Source organism: Trichechus manatus, unplaced genomic scaffold (assembly GCF_000243295.1).
Source record: "Trichechus manatus latirostris isolate Lorelei unplaced genomic scaffold, TriManLat1.0 scaffold00114, whole genome shotgun sequence".
Classification (NCBI taxonomy): Eukaryota; Metazoa; Chordata; class Mammalia; order Sirenia; family Trichechidae; genus Trichechus; species Trichechus manatus.
This window is the reverse complement of record NW_004444050.1, coordinates 6,549,464-6,569,824: the sequence shown is the minus strand read 5'-3', so window position 1 is coordinate 6,569,824 and position 20,361 is coordinate 6,549,464. Positions and strand designations below refer to the sequence as shown.

Below are 20,361 nucleotides of genomic sequence, written 5' to 3'. Positions count from 1 at the left end.
AAAAGGATATTAATCATAGTGAGTGTGGGGAGCTTAAAGCAATTTGGCCTTTTGTTCTGGGTTTCTTAGAGCCGGGACACACCTGAGACTAACCAATGGGGACTGACCAGACCAAGAGGGACGACCTAGGGGCCCGATGCTGACTAACCTCATGAGATATGATGTCACCTATCATGGCCACATAGGGAGGCCAATAAGAGCCCAGAGCCCTGAGGCTCAGATGGAGCTTCCTGGTTGGTAAGAGTGAACATATGGTCTTGGGAAGGTAGCACGTCCCCTTGGGAATGGAAGTTCCACACTAGGATCCCTCTTGGACCTTGCTCTATGTATCTCCTCATTTGTAACCTTTTTTGCTACATTAAAGCCATTATCGCAGTTATGGTGTTTCACGTGAGCCCTGTGAGTCATTCCAGAGAACTACATGACCCAAAGGAGTAGGGGGGCTAGCTGGTCTGAAGTGGAAGGAGTTATATGTATTCCCAAACTTGCAGCTGATACCTTGAGGGAGTAGAGAAAAAACTTAAATTTGGGGCCAGCTGGTCCAAAATGGAGAAAATCATGTGGACTACCAAGCTTGTGGCTGGTACCTACTGACCCAGGTGGCTAGGGATGAGAGAGAGAAGAGCTGTGTGGGTAGCTGGAGTATGAACTGAACAGAGAAGGGAAGCTGACATTTCCATAGGATGCAGTGGGATTTGTTATCCACCACACAATTTGGCACTAGAAGTGGGTGATCTTAGTCTCCCTGGACTGGTTTGTACAACTGGTATAGTTGGCAATATTCGCTACAGCGATCCTTCCAGCTCTGTGAGGAAGACCGGAAAAGCTTCTTTTCCTTCAAAGTAACATCTCAGCAGGGTGCTGAAGGATGAGTAGAAAGAGACAAGTTGAAAGAGAGAGAGGAACATTCTGAGTGGAAAATCAGTACACGTGAAAATGCTAAGGCAGGTGAGTTGGAGGCAGATGTTTGTGTGGCTGGAGTTAGTGTGGGGAGGAAGGCAGGGGGACAGTCTTGGGGAGCTAGAAGGATCCAGATCATGCAAGCGCTTGGCAAAGTAAGGCAATGCTCAGCATTACACATGCTGAAATCACAAAAGGAACAGCTCAGTTTCTTAAAACTAATTTCCCTATAGTGGACTCAGTGATAATCTTACATTCAACACTGGGCCCAACGACAAACATCCTAGTAGAAATAGAAAACACCGAGAGGCTTTCTCAAATACTGTTACTGGTTACTCGAGGTACTCTGGACTGGAAAAGGCAGACACTATCTGAGATCTTGGTCTCATCCCCAGGATAAGCCAGAATGTTGGTTTACACCAAACGGCACTGTTTTTCTTAGACAAATCAAAATGACATCGCTGAGGCAAAGAGGAAGGCAGCGTACATGCAGGCTCCCTGTGGGTACCTACTGTTAGCCTGACAGAGAGCAAGAAAGGACGGAACAGTCGCCATGGCAAGAGACCCACTAACTGCTTAGGTATCAGACATCAGGCTCATTCATTATCAAGGTATGACTCTGAGAAGAACGTATTTTAAAAGAAAAGAACTGATGGGGGAGGGGAATGAACTTATTACCACAAAGAAAGCCAGGATGCGGGATGTCAGCTCAGGGAGAAGGGGTGGCTGTTAATAAGAAAAGTAGTTCCTGGAAGGGCAGTGAGCTACAGGCTCATTGTTCACTAGATGTTCTTGTTCACGGCTGAGTAGGTTTGGGAAGCTTTCCAGCGATTAAGAGAAACAAACGTCTGTGCCCTTTCTATCACCATAAGTAATTTGTTGCTGTTTTTTAATGTAATTTGGGTTTTCAATTCCCTCCTGCCCTCCCTCGAGGACTCAGTACAGCAGTTCTCAACTCAGAGCACAGCCAGGCCCTGTGGAGGGGACGCTCTCAAAGATCCTGGCCAGCTGGAAAACCCTGACTAATTGTTAACCCAGAAGGTCGGCTACTCCCATCTGAGTGCAATAAAACCAAACCCAAACCCACTGCTGTCAAGTCCATTTCGACTCACAGAGACCCTAGAGGACAGAGTAGAACTGCCCCACAAGGTTTCCAAGACTGTAATTTTTACAGAAGCAGACTGCCATATCTTTCTTTCACAGAGCAGCTGGGTGGGTTCGAACAGCCAACTTTTCAGTTGGCAGCTGAGTGCCTCACCACAGTGCCGCCACAGCTCCTTAAGTGCAACCACCAGTAGTAAAACAGGTGGCCCAGGAGCCCCTCAGGAAGAGCTGGAGACACGTGGAGACTGAATGAAGCCTGGCGTGGCTGAGCACTGTGCTGGGGGCCACGCTAGGGTGCCCTTTCCGCAGGCCTGGGGTACTTCAATAGTGGCTCCCCAGGTGAGTTGTTGGTTTTAAGTAAGTCTTCACCACACGTGCTCTGCCATCCCCAACATCTGACATCATATCTATTAACTATAGAGTCAAATCACTTTTAGAGAGAACCCCCAACGGGCCTCTTCTGAGGTCACAATGCACAGGAAGTTTCTCTCTGCAGTAGAAACTATGCATCCCACACTTCTTTGGGGACTCTGTCTGCATTGTGCCCTCATGACCTCTCAAGGTATGATTTTATAGATCTCAGACAATTCGCCAGACTCCCTCAGTGGCAGTGGGAGGTGGACCAAGGGTGAGACCGCCTACTGGAAAGTTAAGATTCAGATGATGTGATGGCATGGGGAAGACTTCTAGGCAAGAGAAATCCTACCACAGGTCTGCACTTGCTGGAGACTCTCATTCTTCAAGACAGTCACCTCAGCTCCATTTCAGAAAATGGTGAAAGAGCTGATGTAGGAGGAAGCCACTGCCTGCCCTCCACTTTTCCAAAAGAAGATCTCTTTCTCCCCAGCCCAGAGCCTGGGGAAACGAGGATGGTCTCCCTGCAAACTTTTTGAGCACAGCTGCCTCCCATGAAGCCAACTCAAACATGCTTGTTTTCATGACCAAGGTTGTCCCAAGACCAAATTCCAGGTGGTGTACCTGACATTAGTGACGGTCTGGACTGCGGGCAGAGCCCTTGGGGGACAGGGGTGGATGGAGACGGGCATGCAAGAACAAGAAGGGTTGGGACGTACCAGAAATACCAGAGCCTCTGGATGGAGAGCGCCCGCACGCAGCATCTGGAGCCACAGCAGTCCTCATAGGAACGGCATCTGCAGAGAGAAGGCACAGGGGTCACCACTCTGAGCTGGAAGGAACAGCTGACAGCTGGACCAGTCCTGTGCTCCAGGCTAGGCTTCCATTTAGTCATTCTTAAACCAGTTGCTGTCAAGTTGACTCTGACTCATGGCAACCCCATGTGGCTTACCTGCTATCCCTCATGTGTGTCAGGGTAGAACTGTGCTCCACAGGGTTTTCAATGGCTGTTTTTCCAGAAGTAGATTGCCAGGCCTTTCTTCTGAGGACCCCCAGGTAGACTCGAACTTGCAACCTTTTGGTTAGCAGCTGAGCATGTTAACCATTTGCACCAACCAGGGACTCCATTCTTGGCGGGGGGTGCTAATGATGAGGACTGAACTGTTACCACTGCATTCCACAAAACTAGCAGAGCTGGCTACTGTCAGTCTGGCAAACGGAAGGGCTGAGGGGGACACTGTCAATGTAATTCAAACACGCCCCTGTGTGCCAAATCACAGTGGGCTTCTTCCTATGGAGGCATCATGACCAAAGACGAGCATTAAACCTGTCAGTTCTGCAACCAGAAGGAAGCCCCACGACAGGTGCATAAGCTGACACTGAATCTTGCTTCGTCTGTCTGCAATCCCCTACCATGGTCAAAAGATGGAAATGCCTCACCAACAAGTCCGCTGAGGTCAAAGCAGAGGTTTTGGAGTCAGACAAATGGGGGGGTGGGGTGGGCTGGGGGCTTGAGTCCTGGTCTTGCCTCTTAGCAGCTGTGGTACTCAACCTCTGTGAGCTGCAGCTTCCTCATGTACAAATGCGTAGAATGGCAGGACCCCTCCACAGTTCTGTGTCATGTCTTAAGGACATCATCCTTACCTAAAGTGCCAACAAGGATCACTATTGCTTATGCTGCCCCCCTCCTCGACACACTCCAGGGCTACTGGAGGTTTCGGGGTCCCCAGCAGGAGACAGGCTGGCATGGATACACTCAGGAGCTGCTCCTCACTCAGAAGAGCTGGCTGAGAAGGGCCCTTGCCCAGGGCGAGACCTAGTGCAGGTCTCGGATAACTCAACTCAGCCTCCAACGTTTTTGCTCTTCCTCAACCCTATTTTCCTTTGAAAAGAGAAAAAGTTGTGGACACTCAAGCCCTTCTGCTCTACACTTTGGTATTTACAGAGCAGCTTTTGCTATAGCGGACTTCAGTCCAAGTGGCAGCTGAATGGCGAGGGGCAGGGGGCTGCTTCTCAAAATGATCACATAATTATTATCTAGGTTCCTGTCAACTTTCTTCTTCAAAAAAAAGTAAGTAGAAATTTAAAAAAGAAATACAATATTTGATCCAAGATCTTGGGCACTGAATTTATAGATTATTCCAGTACTAATGGGCTTGTTTTATGTAGAAAAATGCAGAGAAAATAACTACCTGGGAAGAATTAGTTTGGATGAACAGCGGAAATACTATCGATCTGGAAATCATCAGACCCAAGTTCCAATCCTGGTTCACCTGGTGGTTCGTCCTTAGCAGCTCACTAAGCCTCTTGGACTTGGTTCTACCTGTCTTTAACTACCCAGTACCCAGTTTCACCTAAATTCTCTATTATTTATAGGACATACTGAGCTGAGACACCTCCTACCACCACCACATACACACAAACAAAGCATTTCTCCAGGCAATATGAATGTTTTTTCATCCAGTCTTTCCATGGCTCACTAATATGAATTTGTCCCTGAGAAGTGCAGTTAACGCATTCAGCTGCTAACTGAAGAGTTGGTGGTTCAAGTCCACCCAGAGGCACCTCAAAAGAAAGGCCTGGCAATTTACTTCGAAAAAGCAGCCACTGAAAACCTCGTGAGGTACAGTTCTACTCTGACACACACGGGGTCCTCATGAGTCAGAGTTGACACAATGGCAACTGGTTTACCTGGCATGCTACACTGTAAAGATTTTGATTAGATGCTCCCATAAGCTAGTGACATTTGTCTGTTTAACTTGCTTTAACCAACATTTAGCACAGTCACTTAGACGCATGCTTAAAAATGCTGCTAGCTGTCACAATCCGTACATCTGACAAACGCCACTGAGGAGCTGCAAGGAGCTCGGCTCTGCGCTGGGTCCTGGGGACAGAGCAATCAAACCCTGATGGGGGAGTTCTCTTTCTAGAGGAGAAAAAAAAAATACACAAGAACAATGGGAACTGTGTTGGATGGTCAAAAAGTTCCGTGGTGAAAAATAAAGCAGCTATTGCGAGCTGGAGAGCTTGGGGGAGGGGTAGCAGGTAACATAATTTTAAACACAGTGTTCAAGAATGACCTCCCAGAGGTGACATCTGAGCAGAGACCTGGAGGAAGTGAGTGGACCTGGAAGAAAGCCAATCTGGCAATGACCTGAACCGGCACAAGGCCCCAGGGTTCGTGTGGGAGTGCTGGTTCTCTGGGGGTGGCGCTGCAGGTTGCCCCAGTCGTGGCCACACAAGCCCCACGGCGGCACTTGGGAGAAGAGGGGCTAAGCACAGTGTCTTAGTCATCTAGTGCTGCTGTAACAGGAACACCACAAGTGGATGGTTTTAACGAAGAGAAGTTTATTTCCTCACAGTTCAAGTAGGCTAAAAGTCCAAATTCAGCTCCAAGGGAAGGCTTTTTCTTTCTGTCGGCCTTCTTCTCTTCGGTGTTCCCCTGGACTAGGAGCTTCTCTGCGCAGGGACCCCAGTCCGAAGGCCGCGCTCTGCTCCCGGCACTGCTTTCTTGATGGTATGAGGTCCCTCAACTCTCTGCTTGCTTCCCTTTCCTTTTATCTCTTGAGAGATAAAAGGTGGTGCAGGCCACACCCCAGGGAAACTCCCTTTACATTGGATCAGGGATGAGACCTGGGTAAGGGTGGTGTTACAATCCCACCCTAATCCTCTTTAACAAAAAATTACAATCACAAAATGGAGGCCAACCACACAATTCTGGGAATCATGGCCTAGCCAAATTGATACACACATTTTCTGGGGGACATAATTCAATTCATGACACACAGGGTATAAGATAAAACAAATGCCCTACGTGGGGGACCCCACTGAATGTGGGCTGCACAAACAGCACTGTCTGCAAAAACGTCTTCAAGAGCAATTCCTTGGTGTGCCTCCTCCAGAGAAACTTGAATAACTGGTATTCAGGGGTGTGAATGTGCCGAGGGGACGGAGGGAGGGAGGAAGACTCAGGGGAGATAAAGGACTTCTTGCTTTTAGGGTAGGTGGAGTTCAGACGAGGCCCCTGGGTGGTGTAAATGGTTTGCACTCATCTACTAACCTAAAGGTTGGTGGTTCGAACCCATGCAGCAGTGCCATGAACAAAGACCTGCCAATCTGCTTTCCTAAAGATTACAGCCAAAAAAATAAAATAAAACAAACAAAAACCCAAGAAGCAATTCTACTCTGCAACACATGGGGTCAGCATGAGTCAGAATCGACTTGAAGGCAATGGGCTTGGTTTTCGGTTGGAGTTCAGGCAATTAACTGAAAACTAAAAGAGAGGGGACTGTTTTCTATCATGAATTTGCAAAGACAAGAGTCCTTAGCACTTTTGTTACATTCATGGTGTCATGATGTGGTTGGCAGAATTCTGAGATGGCCCCCGAGACTCCTGCTCCCTGGTACACACACCCTGTCAAATCTCCTCCTCTTGAGTATGGAGGGCACTGAGGATATGATGGGATGGTCGCTTCCTCAATTAGGCTACATTATATGGCAACGGTGATGGGATAGTCACTCCCATGATTACAGAACATTATATAAGATGGTGTGTTACACAAAGCTCTGCCGTAGCAAGCTAGAAATTCTCTGCGGCCTTTGAAAAGTTAGCTGCCCTGTTGTGAGAGGGCCAAGTGGCTTAGGACCTAAGGGTGGTGTCTACGAGCTGAGCATGGTCCCTGGCCGCCAGCTAGGGCACAGAGATCCGCCAACAACCTGAATGAGTTTGGAAGAGAACCCCAAGCTCTACACAGCCCATCCGACACCTGATTTAGCCTTGTGAGACCCTGAGCAGAGAACCCCGTGTCTAGGCACCTGCCCTACAGAGACTACAGAATAATAAACATGTGCGGTTTTAATTCGCTAAATTTGTGTAATTTGTTACACAGCAATAAAAAACTAACACAGACAAGAACAAAGGTTACAGGTTATGGGCACTTCTTACATTCCAGACACCAGGTAAAGTGCTTCACAAATGTCTCGTAATATTCAATGCATCCTTCTATGAGGTGAGCAGCGTTGGAAGAGGCTGCACAGGCCTGCTCACTACTATTTACTCCCTATTGCTAACTGCCACATTGTCTCATGATCTTGTTTCTCCAGTCTCTACAAAAAGGGTTGAGATTAACCGATGTTCCTCTCTGGAGGGTAGAAAACAAGTGATAATGATCTAAGAATGAAAAAGCAAACAGAGCACCCATCTTGTGACAAGAAAAAGCAGGATGTCGGATGTTACCAGATAACCTCTAAGAATACCGGTAGAAGGTTAACTCATCTAAGACATCATTACCTCAAGGGGAAACTACCACAAAAGATCCATAATCCTGTCCCTGTAAAAGACTTCAGCGGATCTCCAGTAGGGGCGATGGGTTTTTTGGAGGAATCTATTCCCCTCTGTCTCCTATATATCGATATATAATAAACATCTTGCTGCTCACCTCACCCCGTCTCAAAATTGGCTACTGTGGCAGGCGGCTCCAATCTGCGTTAGTGCAGTAACAGTGTTACCTCCATGTCTGAAATAAGCTTAGAAAACAAGACATCTGGGATGCCATGCCTCATCTCAGACCAGGTCAGTCTGCTAAAGCCGAGAACAGACTTGGTCAGCATTTCAGGGACCGCATTTTACAGACGCTGCCGCTCTTGCAAACTGAGGCCTTTTGTTACTGAAGTGCCACCTTCTCTCCCCACGGTGAATGTCCTATTTTCCCTTGGCCCTGCTTTCATAAGGTGCTGTGGGCCAAGCCATAGCAGCCGTCTGCTAACAGTGTGTTGTGATTGCACTCATTAGCAGTGATCAGTGGAAGACTCCTCTAACAATTTGGCTCATGCTAATGAACCAACTGGAAAAGACAAAGAGATGGGGGGCAGTGGAGGAATGACTAAGAGCTACAAAGAGGTTGATGGGGAGAGGGGTGAAGATTAATGTGGACAGGAACATTTCCCTCAAGGCAAATCAAGCTCAGAGGAGGGGGGAGGGATTTGGCACAACCAAGATAACCGAAGAGGCCCCTGGGGGTGCAAACAGTCAAGGTGCTGACTTGGCTGCTTATCAAAAGGTTCGAATCTGCCCAAAGGCACCTTGGATGAAAGGCCTGGTGATCAACTTCTGAAAACATTGGCCAGTGAAAACCCAATAGAGCAAAGTTCTACTCTGACATACATGGGGTTGCCATCAGTCAGAACTGACTCAATGGCAACTGTTTTTTTAATGATAACATAGACAATACGAAGAATGCACAGTGATCCTTGGGCAAATGGCAGGGCTGGCTCAGTGGAGGGAAATCACCCTGGCAGGCATTGCATTATCTGCCTTGTCCACAGTGTGGTCCCTGGGATGGGCCCCCAGACAGGGATTCAGCAACCACCCTCTAGTAACATCCAACCAAACCAAACTTGTTGCCGTTGAGTCAATTCCAACCTATAGCGACCCTATAGGACAGAGTAGAACTCCCCATAGGGTTTCCAAGGAATGGCTGGTGGATTTGAACTGCTGACCTGTTGGTTAGCAGCCAAGCTCTTAACCACTGCACCACCAGGGCTCCAATAACATCCAAAGAGGTTCTTTTTTAACTTGGAATTTTATATAGACTGTAAAGATTCCGAAGAAAAGTCTAAACCATTCTATGTCAATAACTCAGTACAGTTAGCAGACAATTTAATTATAAAAAGACAGAAATAATACAAGAAGACGTGATATTAGGCAAAAATATCAGGTTGATTTAGAGTAAACTACCAATGCCACTACAATATTACACTGGAACAGTTGTGGTTTACTGGTGGACTGTGAAATCGACTTATTTGATTCATTTTATAAAGGTAAACATTGACTTAAAAAAATCAGAGGGCATCACATATAATTATTGTTTCAGGAAGCTTATGTTTCAGTTATATATACACATGCATGCACAAACTGTTTGCTCTCAGCTACTAACTGAAAGGCTGGTGGTTCAAATTCACCCAGTGGTGCCATGGAAGAAAGGTCTGGTGATTTACTTCCATAAGATTACAGTCATTGAAAATTCTATGGAAAACAATTCTACTCTGACACGTGGGGTTATCATGAGTCAGAATCGACTCAAAATCAAGGGGTTACCAAAACAGAAACAAACCACTTTCCATCGAGTCGATTCTGACTCATGATAACCCCACATGTGTCAGACTAGAATTGTGCTCCAACAGAGTTTTCAATGGCTGTAATCTTATGGAATTAGATTGCCAGGACCTTCTTCTGAGGCACCTCTGGATGGATTCGAACCACTAACTTTTGGTTAGCAGCTGAGCACTTACCATCTGCGCCACCCAGGGACTCCTACGTGTGCACAGGCTACAATAGAAAACGTAGTTTTTCAAATTACTGTTGTGGATACCCCAAGTCCAGAGCAAACAGGCTCAAGTTTCTGCTGTCCAGAATCTGCTTCTTTTATCCTCCTGGCTAGTTTTGGGTGGCCTAAGGTCCAATTCCCTGACTATAAGGTCACTTCCTGCTATCAGTGTGCTGGGCTAAGGCCTCTTTCAGGCCCTCCCTACCTTCTGCTTGGGTGACACAGGGTCCAGTCCCAGCTCTGGCTATTGCCACTTTCCTCTCAATGCTACTGTAAGTTGTCCTGCAATGAGCAGACTCTCTAGGTACAACTCTCATGAAGATCCTCTCCAACGATGCCGCCTGCTCACCTGGCTACTCACCAACGGCCTCTGCCTCAGGGGTGCAGAACGAGGGTGCAGGTGGTTGAGGAGAGGTGGAAAGCACAGACGACAGACACCATGGCTTAGAGGACCCAGACTGTGACCCTGCCAGCCGAGCGCAGTTTCTCTCCCATCTCTCCGGTCCTATGCCCCCTGATGGTCTCCCATATCCCTCTCTGTGGGCTTTCTCGTGACAATGGCCAGGCCTGCCACAGCTTCCCTAGGCACTGCCAGGGCTGAACAGGTTCTTGGGGTCTACCCAGCCTGCTAACCATGAACTTAGTAAAGGAGGAAAGCAGGTGTCTTAGTAACCTAGTGCTGCTGGAACACAAATACCACAAGTGGGTGGCTTTAAAGAACAGACATTTATCACAGTTTGGGAGGTTAAAAGTCCAAATCAGCGTCTCAGCCATGCCAACTCCTTCCTTGCTGGTAGCCCTGGATGTTCCTTGTTTCCTGAGCTTGTAGACGATCCTCACGTGGCATCTGTCTTCCCTGTGTGTATGTGTCTGTGTCTAATCTGCTCTTTTTATAACTCAGAAGTGATTAGATTTAGGACACACCTACACGGGTATGGCCTCATTAACATAACACAGAAAATGCTGTTTCCAAACAGGATTACATCACAGGTATAACCCATCCCAAATCCATTGCCTTCAAGTCAATTCCGACTCATAGCGACCCTACAGAACAGAATAGAACTGCCCCCACAGAGTTTCCGAGGCTGTAAATCTTTATGGAAGCTGACTGCCACATCCTTCTCCAGCGGAGTGGCTGGTGGGTTCGAACTGCCAGCCTTTCAAGTTAGCAAATGAGCACTTTAACCATAACCGGTGGGTTCAACTGCTGGCTTAGCAGCTGACTGTTTAACCACTGCACCACCAGGGCTCCTTCCAAAGGTACAGGGGTTAGAATTCCAACACATATTTTGGGGGGACACAATTCAATCCATAACATTCCACACTTTGATCCCTCCAAAATTCATGTACTTTCCTAGCAAAACGTAATCACCAGATCATATTATCCCAAAAGTCTCATCCCATTTCAACATCAACTCTAAATCCCAAATCTCAGGTTCTGAATCATCTAAATCAAGTTAAGAGTGAGACTCTGGGCACATTCCATCCTGGGGCACAATTCCTTTTTATCTGTGGACCCTTGAAACCTAGAGTACAAGTCATCTGCTTCCAAAGTACAATGGTGGAACAGACACACAGGATACCAAAAAAAAAAAAAAACCAAACCCGTTGCCGTCGAGTCGATTCACGACTATATAGGACAGAGTAGAACTATCCTGTAGAGTTTCCAAGAAGCGCCTGGTAGATTCGAACTGCCTACCTTTTGGTTAGCAGCTGTAGCTCTTAACCACTACGTCACTGGGGTTCCCAGACACAATATAGACATTTCCATTCAAAATGAGAGAAGCTGGAGGGAAAGAAGGGGTCATGGGCTACAGCAGCACCAGGAAACTAAGACAGCAGGTAGACAGGTAAAATGTAGTGACTTTCAAGAGCTGAATCTGCTAAAATGCTTCCTGTTCAGAGTTACAGCTAAAGGAACTATTTGCTGCGTTGACACCTAGGCCCATGCAGCATCCCACTTCCCACATCAGAGGGAGACAAGAATATCTGTACACTTTAAACATATTCTGTCCTTGCCTAGAATTCTGGGCTGCAGACATATACATCTCAGCCTGTGAACTCATCTATCCTAGAAGATTCGGAGTATAATGGATTGCGAGCTCCTAATTCAAATGACTCTGTTGTCAAGATCCAACATCTGAGTGCCCTAGCTCTCCTTTCAGGATCCAAGTCTGGAACAATAGCAGCAAATGCACACTGTCAACTGACTCTCTGCTCTTTGCTCTCAACACACAGACCATCCTTTATGCTCCCATCTTGAGCTGAAGACCCATCACTTCAAGCTTCCTTGTCGTTCATCTGCAGCTCTGGCTGGCTTCCGAGTGCCAGCCACTTGAAGTAGCACGCAATTACCCCTGGCGTGACACTGCTACCCCGTCCTCTCTGCTGCTTTCTCCCAGTGACCCTGCTGGTAAATTGGGGCCCTAAGTATATACCTGTTGACATTCAAAACAGCAGTAATTATTAAAAGAACGTTAAGTGTAACATTCAGCTTAATTAAAAGTAGTAAACACTAACAGGCAGGCTAGCACATGAAATAAGTGCGTTGTCCGATGCACTGAGTCTGGTGTTCGTAGCGCCCTAGGCTGGAAATGGCATTGCCGTTCTGAAGGACACCTGCCAGACCAAGCCCATGACCTCTACCGTGCCGGATGCAGACAGACCAGGATGGAGAGAACAGGATTTCCACTTCCCGCTCTACTCTGTGTGCCAGATGTACAAACTCTCAGACTCTCAGTAGAAAGGAACAAATATTGCTCTTAACTAAATCCACCCTTCAGTATATCTAATTATAAGCCCAGGACTCGGGAACACACACAACCCCTTCCAGAAAGTGAAAAGAGCAGGTTCATCTGCAGAAATGCAGCCCTGGAATCGTTTCCTGTCGGCCGAGCATCCTTCATTGCGTCCTAGGAACCAGACATCAGTTTCCCATAAGATCAGAGGATGGGAGAGTCCACTCCCAGTAGGTGTTAACTTGTAATTATGTACATTTCAGAGATAAAATCAAGGTGTATGCCTCCCTCACCTAGTAAATACTAAGTGATGTGTTCTTAGAATGCGTAATATAAAAGGAAGCATATGTTTGGAAGAATTTCTGCCACAAATTAGAAAGGTGCCACAGCAGCGATTCAATGCAAATGCAACAACAATGGTCCCTTTTGGAGTCTTGGGAGTCTAAGGTAAGCATGTGTCCTGCTTAGCACTGTCCAGGAGAGAAGACTGTCTGGTCACTGGACACATTTATTCGTAGCCTTTTTTGTTTTTTTAATTGTTGTACTTTAAGTGAAAGTTTACAATTCAAGTTAGTCTCTCATAAAAAAATTTATACATACATTGTTATGTGACCCTAATTGCTCTCCCTATACTGTGACAGCACATGCCTCCTTCTCACCCCTGATTTCCCATGTCCATTCAACCAGCTCCTGACCCTCTCTGCCTTCTCATCTCACCTCTCGACAGGAGCTGCCCATTCAGTCTCATGTATCTACTTGAGCTAAGAAGCACACTCTTCACAAGTATCATTTTATGTCCCATAGTCCAGTCTAATCTTTGTCTGAAGAGTTGGCCTTGGGACTGGTTTTAGTTCTGGGTTGACAGAGAGTCTGGGAGCCATGCTTTCTGGGGTTCTTCCAGTTTCAGTCAGACTATTAAGTCTGGTCTTTTTACTAAAATTTGAGTTCTGCACCCTACTTTTCTCCTGCTCCATCAGGGACTCTCTGTTGTGTTCCCTGTGAGGGCCGTCACTGGTGGTAGCCGGGCACCATCTAGTTCTTCTGGTCTCACGCTAATGCAATCTCTGGTTTATGTGGCCCTTTCTGTCTCTTGGGCTAATACTTTCCTTGTGACTTTGGTGTTCTTCATTCTCCTTTACTCCAGGTGGATTGGGACCAATTGATACATCTTAGATGGCCACTTGCTAGCTTTTAAGACTATTCTTAGCCTTTAGGTCACATAAATCTCAAGAGTAGAAATGGATAATGTATTAAGCTGGGGAATATTCAATGTTTCTGAAGTCACAAAGAACTTTCTCTTCAAAGAAATAGCTGAATGTTAGTATGTAAACTTTTTCATGGGTGTCAAAGGGTAATTAGTTCTATTTAAACTGTTGTGTGGAAAAGCATCCCCCCTGCACCTGGTAGACCAACTGAAATATGAGTAAAGTGTTCAGGATGGAGGTCTGGCATGGCTTCAAAGAAAGACAACAAACTCCTGTCAACACTACTCCATTAAAAGGGACAATCCTTTCCCCTTGGAAGACCAAACTCTCCCTTTTTATACTTGTCCACACAACACTTCCTTTTCCTACCCAGTCCCAAGCTGTTTACTTTGATAGGCTGGCCTGGTCGCCTCAACAAAACGATAGATTCCCTGACATCAGGACCTGCTTCTCACATGACTTTTACTGTCATTGTCTGCAGTGTCTCATAGAGCCAGGCATGCAGCAGGCGCTCACAGAGGCTTGCAGTGTCCGAACCACTGAATTTCAGGGTGGTCAGAGACTTCAATGAAATCTGCGAAGAACTGAGATCCTTGCAAAAATTAAACACAGAAACCCATGAGGTTTCAGCACAAAACTTTAAAGAGGAAGTGGAACTTGGGCTGAGGTCGGCTTGGTCCTCAGCCCACCCACATGCCCTTGATGAGCCTCCTGGTAAGGTCTTGGAGAGTCTGTACCTTCTTGTACCAAGGATTTCACCCCTTACCACCCGCAGTGATTGGACTGCCCTTTTAACCTCCCCACTAGAAGCTGCCCGCTCCCTGCTATCTCCAGAGGCAGGACCTGCCACCCTCCTTCCACGATTCAGTAGCATCTTCCATGGGCAGAATTCAAGTCTGGACCCAGCTGCCTTCTTCGCAACTCGCAGGGCCATTACTGAACCAGCCAATTCTTTCAGTGTGAAAAGGGGGCTCTCATACCTTCCCACATCTTCTCTTCTCCAGGAAAGCAAGCCCAGTTTGCATACAATCTTAGTTTCCCATCATCAGAATGAATTCCAGTTCACTCTTATTTCCACACCTACTGCAGCCTAGGGCAGGATTAGCTCTTTTAGCCGCCAAAACACTGCTGACTCATAATGAACTTTCCGTCAGTGAAGACTTCCAAGCTTTTCTCAGTCAGCACATCCTGTCTTCCCAACCTGTACTGGTACAGTGCAGTTTGGGGACTTAAATATAGGGTCCTATGCTTAACCATCATAAAACTTAATCTTATGAAATCTGGCCCATTATTCCAGCCTGTCAGGAGCTTCCGCAGCCTCATTCTGTCACTAAAGGCATTCATTCTTCCTTCTAGGTTTTTCACTTAAGTGAAGAATTCGAGTCAAGTCTTGTTGAGACCCAGGAATCCAAACACTACCTGGCCAGGCCAGTTGCTGTTCCTCCTCTCTGCAATGATCCATGGCAGATGACTTTGGGAAGAGCAGCACATGGCAGTGTCCAATAGCTCCACAGTAATATCAGCCAGAGCATGAAGCTTGGGTCTGAGACCTCAGTGGAATCTTTACACACCCTAAAGCTGTAACCCAAAACGTGAGATCTCACCAAAGTCTGGCAAACTGCCTGGAGTGAGAAAATCAAAGGAAGAAAGAGATGGCCACACACTCAATGAATCCTGGGCTAGCGGGCCCATCTAGCTGTATGGATTGGGAGGGAATGCCTGAGACACAAGGAATAGAGGTATGTAGACAGGGAGGGGAAAAGAGACAGGGAGAAGGGAGAATTTGAGCATTAATATAGAGGCACAAGATACAACCCACAACTAAAAAGAAACCAAACCCATTCTGTAGAGTCATCAGGAGGAATCAATTGCTGGAGGAAGACATAATGTTTGGTAAAGCAGAGGGTCAACGAGGGTGAGGGAGACCCTCAGTGAGGTGCATTGGCACAATACCCACAATGCGGACTCGTGTGTCAGAGTAGAACTGTGCTCCCTAGGGTTTTTGGCTATAATCATCATGGAAGCAGATCATAGGCCTTTCTTCTGCAGTGCTGCTGGGTGGTCTGGACCATCAACTTTTAGGTTAGTAGTTAAGCACAAATCATTTGTGCCACCCAGGGACCAATTCACAGCTAGATGTCTTCTAATCAGTTGTTCTGGGCCCGGAGCAATCAGATCCACTTCATCACCTCACCTGTGTAAGGGTGAATTTTATTGTATGTGAATTATATCTCAGTTAAAAAGGTGGGGGGGGAGATGAATCAAGACCTCATCTTCCTATAATTTGTAAATATGACTGCTACAGCATGCCTTCCATATTTTCATTCAAATCAATGACAAAATATTGATGATGGAGCCAACTGTGTATTCCACTAGAGACCTTCCTTCCATACTGTTGTATTTTATTAATCATGATTTTATAGGTACAATTATTATACCAGTTCCACCACCTGTCTCTCAGTTAGCTGTACTGAGGTAGCTTGCATGTTGCTGTGATGCTGGAAGCTATGCCACCAGTCTTTCAAATACCAGCAGGGTCCCCAATGTGGACAGGTTTCAGTGAGGATTCCAGACTAAGACAGACTAGGAAGAAAGGCCTGGTGACTGATTTCAAAAAATTGCCAATGAAAACCTTACGGATCACATCAGAACACTGTCCAATTCACTTGCTTTGGATACATCATCAGGAGGGATCAATTGCTGGAGGAGGACATAATGTTTGGTAAAGCAGAGGGTCAACAAGGGTGAGGGAGACCCTCAGTGAGATGGATTGGCACAATACCCGCAACGCAGACTCAAACATACTGGTGATTGTGAGGATGATGCGAGACTGGGCAACGTTTTATTCTGTTGTACATAAGGTTGCCACGAGTTGGAGCTGACTCGATGGCAGCTCTCCATCTATTATATCAGTTACAAATCTACCTAGTGGGCCTATTTATTTTAAACCTGAATTCTCTATCTTATCTGCTGAGACATCAAGTGAGACCCTATCAAACGTCTCCATGAAACCCAGGTACCCTGTCATGTCACAGATCTCCCGGTCTCACTGTTCTATTAAAAAAAAAAAAAAAGACAAACCTGATATGACATTAGAAGGACAACCTCAAACTAGCTTCCAAGAACACAAAACATCATCCTAATAATCTATCTTAGATGATTCTCTGACAAGCACCAATTTTATTACTGCCTTTCACAAAGCACTTACCCTCCCTGAATCCACTGTAGTATCTGTAAAAGAAGACAAAATTTGAGCTACCTACTTTATAGGATCAAAGGATCCAATGTGAAAATGCTTTGTAAACTGCAAAATGCTATACAAGAATGAGATTTTCTTTCTTCACAGCTATACTTTTCATCTTCTCCTTTTCTACAATTTCTCAATTTCCTCACTACCTGAAACATAACTGTTGATGTCACGAGACTTCAGAGAAGCTGAACAGCACCTAGTAGAGGTGCCAGCTGCTGCTCAGCTGCCAAACTTCCTCTTTTCCTCCCCCCATCCACACCTGCCGCCTCCTAGTGCATAAAATTCACTCCTATTTTAGGCTAGGGGAGCCCCAGTGGTGCGGTGGTTAAGCGCCTGGCTGCTAACCGAAAGGTCTGTGGTTCAAACCCACCAATCAGCTGCTCTGCAAGAGAAAGATGTGGCAGGCTGCTTTCGTAAAGACCACAGCCATGGAAACCCAGGTTTCTATTCTATTCTATAGGGTTGCTATGAGTCAGAATCAACTCGATGGCAATGGGTTTGGTTTTTTGGTTTATTTTAAGCTAAGGTTCCTGGATGGTGCGAGCAGTTTGCGATCACCTGCTAACCTAACGTTTGGCGCTTTGAACTCACCCAGCGGTACTCCAGAAAAAGGCCTGGTGATCCGCTAACATAAAGATGGCAGCCAAGAAAATTCTCTGAAACTCAGTTCTAGTCTGTAACACACGGGGTCACCATGAGTGGGAATCAACTCAACAGCAACAGGCTTCGTTCTGGTTTTATTTTATTTTAAAAGCCACTCTCTTTGGCCGAGGAGGCAAAAGCAAAACCTGTGGTGAGACGTTCTAATTTGACCTTTTTTTGTTGTCTACCAACATTCCAACAGACCTATCACTTACTTGTCCATATTTTTCCCTGAAGACATAACATCCAAGCCCCGTTTGGCCCTTTGAGCAGTTTTTCTCCTTTAGCCTTTAGCTCATTTAGATCGTACGCCTTGCTGGCGGCCTTCATAGAGGCGTCCACCACTCTGACTGCCTTGGGTGATGACACTGCTTTCCACCTGAGCTCAGTGGACTGCTTGCTTCCTGGGAATATTAGCTTCCTGAGCATTCCTGGCTCTTCCCTCCTAAACGAGATCATTTGTGATCATCAGTACAGTTTAGAGAGTTTTCTACTAACTCTCTTAAGCACTCTTCCGTTTCAGATGCATATCAGATGATTTATGCCAGCTCTTTCCCAACATTGAGTCTATCATCCTGAAATCTATTCCTTACCACCAATTCTGCCTACAGTAAGCTTTAAGATAAATAAAAACCCTGACCTGTTACCACTGAGTCGATTCCAACTCATAGGACCCTATAGGACAGAGCAGAACTGCCCCGTAGGGTTTCCAAGGAGTGGCTGGTGGATTCGAACTGCTGACTTTTCAGTTAGCAGCCAAGCTCTTAATCATTGTGTTACCAGGGCTCCTTAAAATAAATATATTTATTTCCAGCCATATTATGGGATAACCTGGCAGATTATATCTCCAGCCTTTCCTTTAGTACTCCAACATGCCACGAGAAAGTTCTTTTTCTTTTTTTTTTTTTTATTGTACTTCAGGTGAAGGTTTACAGAACAAATAGTTTCTCATTAAACAGTAGTACACATATTGTTTTATGACATTGGTTAACAATCCCACAACATGTTAACCCTCTCCCTTCTCGACCTTTTTTTTTTATTTTTTTTAAAATATACATGGCCAAAGATACACCATTTCAAAAATTTCTACATACATAGTTCAGTGACATCGACTACGCTCTTCCAATTGTGCTGCTATTCTCACTTTAGATGAAGGTTTAAAGAACAAAATAGTTTCTCATTGAACTGTTAGTATACACGTTGCCCTATGACAATGGTTAACAACCTCACAACACATCAACACTGTCCTTACTCAACCTTGGGTTCCCTATCACCAGCTTTCCTGTCCCCTTCTGCCTTCTAGCCCTTGTCCCTGGACTGCAGTGCCTCATTAGTCTCATTTTGTTTTATGCAGCTGTCCAACCCTGGCTGAACAGTGAACCTCGGAAGTGATTTCACCACTGAGCTAAAAGGGTGTCTGGGGGCCATACTCTCGGAGTTTCTCCAGTCTCCTTTAGGCCAATAAATCTGGTCTTTTTGTGTGTGTGTTAGAATTATGTTCTACATCCTTCTCCAGCTCTGTCCAGAACCCTCTGTTGTGATCCTGGTCAGAGCAGTGAGTGGTGGTAGCCAGGCACCATCTAGCTGTACTGGACTCAGTCTGGTGGAGGCCATGGTAGCTGTGGTCCCTCAGTCCTTTGAACTAATCTTTTCCTTGTATCTTGTTCTCTTCATTCTCCCTTGCTCCCAAAGGGATGAGACCAGTGGAGTATCTTAGATGGTTTCTCAGAGGCTTTTAAAACCCCAGACGCTACTCACCAAGGTAGAATGCAGAACATTGTCTTTATAAACTGTGTTATGCCAATTGAGCTAGACGTCCCCGAGACCATGGTCCCCACAGCCCAATTCTTTTCCTTTAAATGAAACGACACAAAGTCTCAGCCCCTGCAGAACCCCTCATACACAGGTATAACTTCTCTGTGGAAGGAGGAGGCCCAGGACAGAGCCCTGCAGTTCCAAGTGGTCACTTGCTGCGGTGAGTGCTCTGGAGAGCACTGGCTGCACGTGAGAATCACTGGAGCTTTTAAAAAATACCTATGCCTCAGTCCACTCCCCAGAGATTTGTACTGAATCAGTCAGGATTATTTTTTTTTTTTTTTTGAGCTCTGTTATAGATTGAATTGTGTCCAAATAGATACGTTGAAGTCCTAATTCCTGTAACTGGGAATGTGACCTTGTTTGGGGAAATACAGTTTTTCTTTTGTTAACAGTTAAATTAACAAGGTGCTTGCTTTGGACACATCATTAGGAGAGATCAACTGCTGGAGAAGGACATAATGTTTGGTAAAGCAGAGGGTCAACAAGGGTGAGGGAGACCCTCAGTGAGATGGATTGGCACAATACCCGCAACGCGGACTCAAACATACTGGTGACTGTGAGGATGATGCAAGACTGGACAACGTTTTATTCTGTTGTACATAAGGTTGCCATGAGTTGGAGCTGATTCGATGGCAGCTCTCCATCTATTATATCAGTTACAAATCTACCTAGTGGGCCTATTTATTTTAAACCTGAATTCTCTATCTTATCTGCTGAGACATCAAGTGAGACCCTATCAAACGTCTCCATGAAACCCAGGTACTCTGTCATGTCACAGATCTCCCAGTCTCATTGTCCCATTAAAAAAAAAAGAGAGAGACAAACCTGATAGGATGTTAGCGGGACAACCTCAAACTAGCTCCAAATGAACACAAAACACCACCCTAATAATCTATTCTAGAAGATTCTCTGACAAGGACCGATGTTATTATTGCCTTTCACAAAGTACTGACCCTTCCTGAATCCATTTTAGTATCTGTAAAAGAAGACATAGTTTGAGCCACCTACTTTATAACAGTGGGCCC

The 20,361-nt window shown here is 45.9% G+C and overlaps 1 protein-coding gene across 1 annotated transcript in view; it reads right to left on the bottom strand.

Moving 5' to 3' along the window:
• The window catches only part of VOPP1 (VOPP1 WW domain binding protein), a 132,875-nt gene that overhangs the window by 25,275 nt on the left and 87,239 nt on the right, over positions 1 to 20,361 (bottom strand). Inside the window, exon 3 of the mRNA XM_023738320.1 lies at positions 3,078 to 3,155. Coding sequence (XP_023594088.1) covers positions 3,078 to 3,155 — 78 coding nt within the window. The remainder of the gene's footprint in view (positions 1 to 3,077; positions 3,156 to 20,361) is intronic.